Source organism: Lipophrys pholis (assembly GCF_963383615.2).
Source record: "Lipophrys pholis genome assembly, chromosome: 7".
Taxonomy (NCBI): domain Eukaryota; kingdom Metazoa; phylum Chordata; class Actinopteri; order Blenniiformes; family Blenniidae; genus Lipophrys; species Lipophrys pholis.
In genome coordinates, this window is record NC_137638.1 from 452,329 (window position 1) to 464,828 (window position 12,500).

General features: G+C 50.5%; 1 protein-coding gene across 1 annotated transcript in view; it reads right to left on the reverse strand.

The window, feature by feature from the left end:
- The window catches only part of ntng2a (netrin g2a), a 27,411-nt gene that overhangs the window by 3,361 nt on the left and 11,550 nt on the right, over window positions 1-12,500 (reverse strand). Inside the window, exons 6-7 of the mRNA XM_080467238.1 lie at window positions 8,670-8,842; window positions 8,524-8,553 (exon numbers count right to left, since the gene is read on the reverse strand). Coding sequence (XP_080323364.1) covers window positions 8,524-8,553; window positions 8,670-8,842 — 203 coding nt within the window. The remainder of the gene's footprint in view (window positions 1-8,523; window positions 8,554-8,669; window positions 8,843-12,500) is intronic.

Consider the following 12,500-nt stretch of genomic DNA (forward strand, 5'->3'; position numbering starts at 1 on the left):
GACTTTACAGGAGCTCCATCAGGACCAGGGTTCTCCACAGGGGGCACCGCCGCTAAAGGTCCGGGTGTGCTCCAGGACGGAACCTGTTCAGGTTCTGGAAGAAAGACATCTGGTGGAGAAGGATCAGGAGGGGGGCCATTTGGAGAACCGGCTCCATCTGGATCAAAGACCAGAGAGGAATCTTCATCAGGAGCCGGTACTTCAGGAGCCGGTACTTCTGTAGCTAGTACTTCTGGAGCCAGTACTTCTGGAGCCGGTACTTCAGGATCTGGTACTTCAGGATCCGGTACTTCTGGAGCTGGTATTTCAGGAGCCGGTACTTCTGGAGCTAGTACTTCTGGAGCTGGTACTTCTGGAGCCGGTACTTCAGGATCTAGTACTTCAGGATCTGGTACTTCAGGAGCTGGTACTTCTGGAGCTAGTACTTCTGGAGCCGGTACTTCAGGATCCGGTACTTCTGGAGCTAGTACTTCTGGAGCCGGTACTTCAGGATCCGGTACTTCTGGAGACAGGACTTCTGTAGCTGGTACTTCAGGAGCCGGTACTTCTGGAGCCGGTACTTCTGGAGCCAGTTCGTCTGGAGCCGGTACTTCTGGAGACAGTACTTCTGGAGCCAGTACTCCTGGAGCTGGTACTTCTGGAGCTGGTACTTCTGGAGGAGGCTCAATGGGGGAAAATCCATCAAGAAGAGATGTATCCAGAGATGATGGTTCCAGTGGTACATCTGGAGGAGGTACATCAAGAGACAGTATATCAGGTGGAGGTTCATCCGGGGGGGTTTCATCAGGTGGAGGTTCATCCGGGGGGGTTTCATCAGGTGGAGGTTCATCCGGGGGGGTTTCATCAGGTGGAGGTGGAGGTGGAGGCTCATAGGGAATAAGTAAATCTGGAGGTTTTGCATCTGGAGGAAGTATCTCAGAAAGCCGTACATCTGAAGGTGTAGCTGCCACATCAGGAGGTGGTGGTGGTGCATCAGGTGGTGGTGGTGGTACATCAGGTGGTGGTGGTGGTGGTACATCAGATGGTGGTGGTGGTGGTACATCAGATGGTGGTGGTGGTGGTACATCAGATGGTGGTGGTGGTACATCAGATGGTGGTGGTGGTGGTACATCAGGTGGTGGTGGTACATCAGATGGTGGTGGTGGTACATCAGGTGGTGGTAGTACATCAGGAGGTGGTGGTGGTACATCGGGTGGTGGTAGTACATCAGGAGGTGGTGGTAGTACATCAGGAGGTGGTGGTGGTACATCAGGTGGTGGTGGTACATCAGGTGGTGGTGGTGGTGGTACATCAGGTGGTGGTAGTACATCAGGAGGTAGTGGTGGTACATCAGGAGGTGGTGGTGGTACATCAGGTGGTGGTAGTACATCAGGAGGTGGTGGTAGTACATCAGGTGGTGGTGGTACATCGGGTGGTGGTAGTGCATCAGGTGGTGGTGGTACATCAGGTGGTGGTGGTGGTGGTACATCAGGAGGTAGTGGTGGTACATCTGCAGTTGGCAGGTCTGACAGAGCAGATGAAGTATTTCCATCCAGACGAGAGGGGATGGAGTCGGTAGGTGGAGTTTCTCTGGTGGGGGTCGTCTCACTGGGTAGCTCTTGGTCTGGGTTGGGTGGAAGAGGAGGTCCTGCTGTGGGTGGAGGAGGAACCACACTGGTCACCAGAGTGGTGCGAGCAGTCCCGTCAGGGGGTGGAGTCACTGTGTCAGAGACAGACACCTCAGAGTCAGTACTGCCCCCTCCAGGTCTGTTTCTGGTGGTAGTGGAGTCCCCAGTCTCCAGACCCGGACTCTTGGGTGGAGGTGTGTCCACTGCTGGTCCTGCTGTACTGAATACACCTGGAAGTACACTGGAAGCTCTAGTGCTGGTGAGAGATTCACTGACTTGAGTACAATCTACAGTACCAGCAGTAAACGTTGTGGTATTGTCGAGGTTTGATTCAAGAAAGTCACCAGCACCACCAGTACTCGTCAAGTATGGTGGAAAACTACTGCCACTTTTGGGTGTAGTCAATGTGTTGGTGGTTTCAGTAAAACTCCATGTGTCAGTTGTAGTTCTAGTAGTGACTGCATCTGTATTCAACGTGTACCTAAATGTAGTCATAGTACTGTTTGTAGTGGTAGTAGGACTAAGGGTGGATGTGAAGGTACCAGCAACAGCTTTGGTACCATCTGAACTACTACTGTCAGTTATAGTAGTACTACTGTCAGTTATAGTAGTACTACTGTCAGTTACGGTAGTACTACTGTCAGTTACAGTTGTACTACTGTCAGTTGTAGTAGTACTACTGTCAGTTACAGTGGTACTACTGTCAGTTGTAGTAGTACTACTGTCAGTTACAGTGGTACTACTGTCAGTTATAGTAGTACTACTGTCAGTTATGATAGTACTACTGTCAGTTACAGTGGTACTACTTTCAGTTATAGTAGTACTACTGTCAGTTAGGGTAGAACTTCTCTCAGTCACAGGGGTACTACTGTCAGTTATAGTAGTACTACTGTCAGTTACAGTGGTACTACTGTCAGTTGCAGTAGCACTAGTATCAGTTGTAGTGGTACTACTGTCAGTTACAGTAGCACTAGTATCAGTTGTAGTAGTACTACTGTCAGTTACAGTGGTACTACTGTCAGTTGCAGTAGCACTAGTATCAGTTGTAGTAGTACTACTGTCAGTTACAGTGGTACTACTGTCAGTTGCAGTAGCACTAGTATCAGTTGTAGTGGTACTACTGTCAGTTACAGTAGCACTAGTATCAGTTGTAGTAGTACTACTGTCAGTTACAGTGGTACTACTGTCAGTTGCAGTAGCTCTAGTATCAGTTGTAGTAGTACTACTGTCAGTTACAGTGGTACTACTGTCAGTTACATTAGCACTAGTATCAGTTGTAGTAGTACTACTGTCAGTTACAGCAGTACTAGTATCAGTTATAGTAGTACTACTGTCAGTTATGGTCGTACTACTGTCAGTTACCATAATCCTACTGTCTGTTACAGTGATACTACTGTCAGTTGTAGTAGTACTATTGCCAGTTACACTGGTACTACTTTCAGTTATAGTTGTAAGACTGTCAGTTACAGAAGGAGTATTACTGTCAGTTGTAGTATCAGTAGTAGTATCAGTAATATCTGTAGTTATACTGTCAGTTACAGAAGGAGTATTACTGTCAGTTGTAGTATCAGTAGTAGTATCAGTAATATCTGTAGTTATACTGTCAGTTACAGAAGGAGTATTACTGTCAGTTGTAGTATCAGTAGTAGTATCAGTAATATCTGTAGTTATACTGTCAGTACTAGTCATAGTGTCAGTACTAGTCATAGTGTCAGTAGTGGTAGTATCAGTACTAGTAGTACTCGTGGTACTAGTAGTGTCAGTGTCTCCACCTGATGAAGCGCCAGCAGCTGTCAGAGAAAAGAGTTTTGTCTCTTTAGAATCTTCAAACAATCTGAACTCTGCTGGAGCTGGACCCTCCTGACCCTCCTGACCTCTGACCCTCCTGACCCTCCTGACCCTCCTGACCCCTGACCCTCCTGACCCTCCTGACCTCTGACCCTCCTGACCCTCCTGACCCTCCTGACCTCTGACCCTCCTGACCCTCCTGACCCTCCTGACCCTCCTGACCTCTGACCCTCCTGACCCTCCTGACCTCTGACCCTACTGACCCTCCTGACCTCTGACCCTCCTGACCCTCCTGACCTCTGACCCTCCTGACCTCTGACCCTCCTGACCCTCCTGACCTCTGACCCTCCTGACCTCTGACCCTCCTGACCCTCCTGACCTCTGACCCTACTGACCCTCCTGACCTCTGACCCTACTGACCCCTGACCCTCCTGACCTCTGACCCTCCTGACCCTCCTGACCTCTGACCCTACTGACCCTCCTGACCTCTGACCCTCCTGACCCTCCTGACCCTCCTGACCCTCCTGACCTCGGACCCTCCTGACCTCTGACCCTCCTGACCTCTGACCCTACTGACCCCTGACCCTCCTGACCTCTAACCCTCCTGACCTCTGACCCTCCTGACCCTACTGACCCTCCTGACCTCTGACCCTCCTGACTCTCCTGACCCCTGACCCTACTGACCCTCCTGACCTCTGACCCTCCTGACCTCTGACCCTCCTGACCCTCGACCCCTGACCCTCCTGACCTCTGACCCTCCTGACTCCTCGGCCCTTGATCCTCCTGACCTTTGACCCTCCTGACGAACCTCTGACTCTCCTGACCCCCCGACCACTGACCCTCCTGACCTCTGACCCTCCTGACCTCTGACCCTCCTGACCCCCTGACCACTGACCCTCCTGACCTCTGACCCTCCTGACCTCTGACCCTCCTGACCCCCTGACCACTGACCCTCCCGACCTCTGACCCTCCTGACCCCCTGACCACTGACCCTCCCGACCTCTGACTCTCCTGACCCCTCAACCCCTGACCCTCCTGACGAACCTCTGACTCGCCTGACCCCCCGACCACTGACCCTCCTGACCTCTGACCTTCCTGACACCTGACCCTCCTGACCTCTGACCCTCCTGACTCCTCGGCCCTTGATCCTCCTGACCTTTGACCCTCCTGACGAACCTCTGACTCTCCTGACCCCCCGACCACTGACCCTCCTGACCTCTGACCCTCCTGACCTCTGACCCTCCTGACCCCCTGACCACTGACCCTCCCGACCTCTGACTCTCCTGACCCCTCAACCCCTGACCCTCCTGACGAACCTCTGACTCGCCTGACCCCCCGACCACTGACCCTCCTGACCTCTGACCCTCCCGACCTCTGACCCTCCTGACCCCTGAGAGTCCAGCTGCTCTCTGGTCTACAGACCGACTCGCGGCTCTACTTCCTGTCAGTGCTGCATCTTATAGGACTTGTTGGAACCAGAATCCTCAAGAAACATCCTACAACCTTGTGTGTGTGTGTGTGTGTGTGTGTGTGTGTGTGTGTGTGTGTGTGTGTGTGTGTGTGTGTGTGTGTGTGTGTGTGTGTGTGTGTGTGTGTAATCAGATTACCCTGATTAAGCACACACACCATCTGTCCTCCCAGAACGCTCTCTGGCGGGGACCCCAGCAGTTTAAGTGGCTGTCCATCCGACCAATCGGAGCCAATGTGTGATGATGATGTCACAGTGAGCTTGCTTAACAGGTGAGTGGTTGTAGTGAGCGACGCTGTGACAGGTCAGAGGTCAGAGGTCACATGTCACAGACCAGAGCGCACATGTCACAGACCAGAGGTCACCGGTCACAGACCAGAGGTCACATGTCACAGACCAGAGGTCAGAGGTCACAGACCAGAGGTCATATGTCACAGGCCAGAGGTCAGAGGTCACAGACCAGAGGTCATATGTCACAGGCCAGAGGTCACATGTCACAGACCAGAGGTCAGAGGTCACAGACCAGAGGTCATATGTCACAGGCCAGAGGTCAGAGGTCACAGACCAGAGGTCACCGGTCACAGACCAGAGGTCACATGTCACAGACCAGAGGTCAGAGGTCACAGACCAGAGGTCACCGGTCACAGACCAGAGGTCACATGTCACAGACCAGAGGTCAGAGGTCACCGGTCAGAGGTCAGAGGTCAGAGCAGAACTGCTGTAAAGCTGTGTTGGTTGAAGGCCCAACGATTCCAAGTGAAAACGGAAAACCTTCACTCAACAACGTTTGTGTGTCTGTTTCCATGACGACAGTGCTGAGAGGCAGTGGAAACACAACTTTTTGAAAACACTCCAGTCCTGTGAAGTTATGGTCACCATGTTGGTAGTAACCAGTAGTTCTGCACATGCTCAGAAGAGCCAATCAGAAGAAAGTGTCCTCTGTGGCATCATGACTCCCAGTCCAGATTCCATAATAACAATCCAACTTGGTACTTTTATTTTGACAGTCACCATAATAACAATCCAACTTGGTACTTTTATTTTGACAGTCACCATAATAACAATCCAACTTGCTGGTCTGTCCACTAGAATGTCTGCGTTCTCCTTGTTAAGGTTTAGAGCTCATTGTTTGTGTGTGTGTGTGTGTGTGTGTGTGTGTGTGTGTGTGTGTGTGTGTGTGTGTGTGTGTGTGTGTGTGTGTGTGTGTGTGTGTGTGTGTGTGTGTGTGTGTGTGTGTGTGTGTGCTCTCAGTACTAAAACTAACGACAGCGCCACCAGTGGCCATGATGATGACATAATAACTACATCGTTTTCAATGCTTCTATCGTTGCCGTGGAAACAGACACTGTTTTCAGAACGATGTTTTCACTTGCCGTCTAAATGGGGCCTGAGAGGACATCATTGAACCTTCCCTCCCAAAGGATTATCCCTTCTGGCCCCCCCGGGTCGGCCCCACCCCCGCTCAGCCCCACCCCCACCGCTCAGCCCCACCCCCAGCCCCACCCCCCAGCCCCCCGCTCAGCCCCACCCCCACCGCTCAGCCCAGAGAGGGATTAAATCTCCTGGTTGAATCTGGGAGCAGATTATGGTCCAGTGACATCAACCTCCACTGACCCTGGTTCAACTTGTATGAGACCATGAACGACTGTCAGTTCGTCAACATGAACGACTGACAGTTCGTCAACATGAACGACTGTCAGTTCGTCAACATGAACGATTGTCAGGTCGTCAACATGAACGTCTGTCAGTTCGTCAACATGAACGACTGTCAGTTCGTCAACATGAACGACTGTCAGTTCGTCAACATGAACGATTGTCAGGTCGTCAACATGAACGTCTGTCAGTTCGTCAACATGAACGACTGTCAGTTCGTCAACATGAACGACTGTCAGTTCGTCAACATGAACGACTGACAGCTTGTCAACATGAACGACTGTCAGTTTGTCAACATGAACGACTGACAGCTCGTCAACATGAACGACTGTCAGTTCGTCAACATGAACGACTGACAGCTCGTCAACATGAACGACTGTCAGCTCATCTGTCAGTTCGTCAACATGAACGACTGTCAGTTCGTCAACATGAACGACTGACAGCTTGTCAACATGAACGACTGTCAGTTCGTCAACATGAACGACTGACAGCTCGTCAACATGAACGACTGTCAGCTCATCTGTCAGTTCGTCAACATGAACGACTGTCAGTTCGTCAACATGAACGACTGACAGCTTGTCAACATGAACGACTGTCAGTTCGTCAACATGAACGACTGTCAGTTCGTCAACATGAACGACTGTCAGCTCGTCAACATGAACGACTGTCAGTTCGTCAACATGAACGACTGTCAGTTCGTCAACATGAACGACTGTCAGCTCGTCAACATGAACGACTGTCAGTTCGTCAACATGAACGACTGTCAGTTCGTCAACATGAACGACTGTCAGCTCGTCAACTTGAACGATTGTCAGTTCGTCAACATGAACAACTGTCAGTTCGTCAACATGAACGACTGTCAGTTCGTCAACATGAACGACTGTCAGCTCGTCAACTTGAACGATTGTCAGTTCGTCAACATGAACGACTGTCAGTTCGTCAACATGAACGACTGTCAGCTCGTCAACTTGAACGATTGTCAGTTCGTCAACATGAACGACTGTCAGTTCGTCAACATGAACGACTGTCAGCTCGTCAACATGAACGACTGTCAGTTCGTCAACATGAACGACTGTCAGTTCGTCAACATGAACGACTGTCAGCTCGTCAACATGAACGACTGTCAGTTCGTCAACATGAACGACTGTCAGTTCGTCAACATGAACGACTGTCAGCTCGTCAACATGAACGACTGTCAGCTCGTCAACATGAACGACTGTCAGCTCGTCAACATGAACGACTGTCAGTTCGTCAACATGAACGACTGTCAGCTCGTCAACATGAACGACTGTCAGTTCGTCAACATGAACGACTGTCAGTTCGTCAACATGAACGACTGTCAGCTTGTCTGTCAGCTCGTCAACATGAACGACTGTCAGCTTGTCTGTCAGCTCGTCAACATGAACGATTGTCAGTTCGTCAACATGAACGACTGTCAGCTCGTCAACATGAACGACTGTCAGTTCGTCAACATGAACGATTGTCAGCTCGTCAACATGAACGACTGTCAGCTCGTCAACATGAACGACTGTCAGCTCGTCAACATGAACGATTGTCAGCTCGTCAACATGAACGACTGTCAGCTTGTCTGTCAGCTCGTCAACATGAACGATTGTCAGTTCGTCAACATGAACGACTGTTAGCTCGTCAACATGAACGACTGTCAGTTCGTCAACATGAACGATTGTCAGCTCGTCAACATGAACGACTGTCAGTTCGTTAACATGAACGACTGTCAGCTCGTCTGTCAGGTTGTTTTTTGGACTGTTGGGAATTCACTGATCAATTCAGATTTACAATTTTCACATTTAACGCAGTGATGCTCTTCAGGATCGAGGATGAACCGAAACCAACTGTCCCATGATGCAACACTGACAAGCAATGACACCACTGACACACAGTTACAGTTACAGGTACAGGTACAGGTACAGGTACAGGTACAGGTACAGGTACAGGTACAGGTACAGGTACAGGTACAGGTACTGACAGAAGGTATGTGCTACTTACTGGTTGTGGTTTCTTTTTTGTCAACTTCACCTAAAAAAAACACAAAAATGGAGAAAATAAATAGTGAAACTACTGAAACGGTGTGTGTGTGTGTGTGTGTGTGTGTGTGTGTGTGTGTGTGTGTGTGTGTGTGTGTGTGTGCATACAGGTGTTGGCGGTGCCCTTGAGCAGGGGCAAGTAGGATCCCGGCCTCCAGCTACGGGAGTTGAACCCTGGTCCGCAGCGCTCACAGTCCTGTCCACTGGTGTCGTGATCACAGTCGCACTGCAGCGTCGCATCGCGTAACACACACTGCGCCGCATGCAGGTTACACTTACACCTGAACCACACACACACACACACACACACACACACACACACACACACACACACACACACACACACACACACACACACACACACACACACACACACACACACACACACACACACACACAGGGTTCAGGAAGATCATCATTAATCTATTGGTCAGTGGACCAGGTGACCAGGTGACACGTTAATCTATTGGTCAGTGGAGTTTTCTAGAGACTGGGACTGAGCGCGCCCAGAGACTTGGTCAGTACCAGGAGAGCAGAAGACCAGGAAGACTTGCTCCGTATGAAGGACAGACAGCTGATTGTTTCTCTGGACAGAAATGAAAAGACACTGAGGTCCACAGGAGGACGGTCTCTCTGAAGCCAGCAGGGGGTCTGATCAGCTGATCATCACCTCCAGACCTGGACAGAGTCCTGGACAGAGTCCTGGACAGAGTGTGTGTGTGTGTGTGTGTGTGTGTGTGTGTGTGTGTGTGTGTGTGTGTGTGTGTGTGTGTGTGTGTGTGTGTGTGTGTGTGTGTGACGGAACCTTCTTGATGATGACAAAACAACTTATGGTACAAGATATTGAAGTAGATTGTACTTCACATAGTATTGTAGTACCTGAGGTGTGTACTATGGACTAAGACGACCAGTAAAGTTGAATCCCTGAACTTATTAATATTCTGATGCAGTCTGAGGATCAGTTCAGGACCTTACTCTACCGAGGATCCGTTCAGGACCTTACTCTACCTTACTCTACCAAGGATCAGTTCAGGACCTTACTCTACCGAGGGTCAGTTCAGGACCTTACTCTACCGAGGATCCGTTCAGGACCTTACTCTACCTTACTCTACCAAGGATCAGTTCAGGACCTTACTCTACCGAGGGTCAGTTCAGGACCTTACTCTACCGAGGATCCGTTCAGGACCTTACTCTACCTTACTCTACCAAGGATCAGTTCAGGACCTTACTCTACCTTACTCTACCAAGGATCCGTTCAGGACCTTACTCTACCTTACTCTACCAAGGATCAGTTCAGGACCTTACTCTACCGAGGATCAGTTCAGGACCTTACTCTACCGAGGGTCCGTTCAGGACCTTACTCTACCGAGGATCCGTTCAGGACCTTACTCTACCTTACTCTACCAAGGATCAGTTCAGGTCCTTACTCTACCTTACTCTACCAAGGATCAGTTCAGGACCTTACTCTACCGAGGATCAGTTCAGGACCTTACTCTACCGAGGGTCCGTTCAGGACCTTACTCTACCGAGGATCCGTTCAGGACCTTACTCTACCTTACTCTACCAAGGATCAGTTCAGGTCCTTACTCTACCTTACTCTACCAAGGATCAGTTCAGGACCTTACTCGACCGAGGATCAGTTCAGGACCTTACTCTACCGAGGATCAGTTCAGGACCTTACTCTACCGAGGGTCCATCCAGGACCTTACTCTACCGAGGATCAGTTCAGGACCTTACTCTACCGAGGGTCCGTTCAGGACCTTACTCTACCGAGGATCAGTTCAGGACCTTACTCTACCGAGGATCCATTCAGGACCTTACTCTACCGAGGATCCGTTCAGGACCTTACTCTACCTTACTCTACCAAGGATCAGTTCAGGACCTTACTCTACCGAGGATCAGTTCAGGACCTTACTCTACCGAGGATCCGTCCAGGACCTTACTCTACCTTACTCTACCAAGGATCAGTTCAGGACCTTACTCTACCGAGGATCAGTTCAGGACCTTACTCTACCGAGGATCCGTTCAGGACCTTACTCTACCTTACTCTACCAAGGATCAGTTCAGGACCTTACTCTACCGAGGATCAGTTCAGGACCTTACTCTACCGAGGATCCGTTCGGGACCTTACTCTACCGAGGATCCGTTCGGGACCTTACTCGACCGAGGATCCGTTCGGGACCTTACTCTACCGAGGATCCGTTCGGGACCTTACTCTACCGAGGATCCGTTCGGGACCTTAGTCTACCGAGGATCCGTTCGGGACCTTAGTCTACCGAGGATCCGTTCGGGACCTTACGCTACCGAGGATCCGTTCGGGACCTTACTCTACCGAGGATCCGTTCGGGACCTTACTCTACCTTACTCTACCGAGGATCCGTTCGGGACCTTACTCTACCGAGGATCCGTTCGGGACCTTACTCGACCAAGGATCCGTTCGGGACCTTATTCTACCGAGGATCAGTTCGGGACCTTATTCTACCGAGGATCAGTTCGGGACCTTACTCTACCGAGGATCCGTTCGGGACCCTACTCTACCGAGGATCCGTTCGGGACCTTACTCTACCGAGGATCCGTTCGGGACCTTACTCTACCGAGGATCCGTTCGGGACCCTACTCTACCGAGGATCCGTTCGGGACCTTACTCGACCGAGGATCCGTTCGGGACCCTACTCTACCGAGGATCCGTTCGGGACCTTAGTCTACCGAGGATCCGTTCGGGACCTTAGTCTACCGAGGATCCGTTCGGGACCTTACTCTACCGAGGATCCGTTCGGGACCTTACTCTACCGAGGATCCGTTCGGGACCTTACGCTACCGAGGATCCGTTCGGGACCTTACTCTACCGAGGATCCGTTCGGGACCTTACTCTACCGAGGATCCGTTCGGGACCTTACTCTACCGAGGATCCGTTCGGGACCTTACTCTACCGAGGATCCGTTCAGGACCTTACTCTACCGAGGATCCTTCAGGACCTTAGTCTACCGAGGATCTGTTCAGGACCTTACTCTACCGAGGATCCGTTCAGGACCTTACTCTACCCGGACCACAGTTTCCTCTTTCACTTCCCCTCATGTGATGAAATGACGATGAAGCTCCTCGTGGTTTAGCTGCTGAGCAGAACCAACATCGTTCTGAGTAGTAGAACCTGCAGGACGTCTCCGTCCAGCATTCTGGACTTGGTCCAGGAGGTCCAGTTTATGGACAGGATGGGAACAGGTTCCTTTACATAGAGAATCCTCTTCCTGTCAAACGGAGACGTGACCTCATGAAAGGTTCTGCTTTCAGGTACCACTTCCATGTTTAGAACCAAGAGTTCTTATCGGCCACCTGGTGCCAGGACAGAGTATTTAAAAGCTTTATGTTCTAAACGTATATGTGCTGGACAAAGTGACTGGAGGATCTAAATACTGATTGTCTATCTGATACCTGTCCTCTGAAGAATAAACTTTGATCTGTGACGGAACCTTTGGGTTTTCTTACTTAATGTATCAACCCACTAGAACTTCTAGTACTAGTACAGGATGTTTACCATCTAGATGTATTGATCCTATTTACACTAATAACCCTGATCTGGTTCTCCAGCTCTTGGTTTCAGAGACCCCCCCGTGTTGCTGTCTCCAGGAGAACAGAGCGACCTAGAACCCGTCCTAAAATCATTGCCCAGAGAACCTAGAGGGCCTTTAGCCCGGAGAGGTTCCTGAACGAACTGGAGAACATTAGATGGGATCTGGTATGAGCCATGATGAAGAGGACACCTCAGGTCCTGTTAGAGACACGTTCTGATAGAGACACGTCCTGTTAGAGACACGTTCTGATAGAGACACGTCCTGTTAGAGACACGTCCTGTTAGAGACAAGTCCTGTTAGAGACACGTTCTGCTAGAGCCACGTCCTGTTAGAGACACGTTCTGTTAGAGACACGTCTTGTTAGAGACAC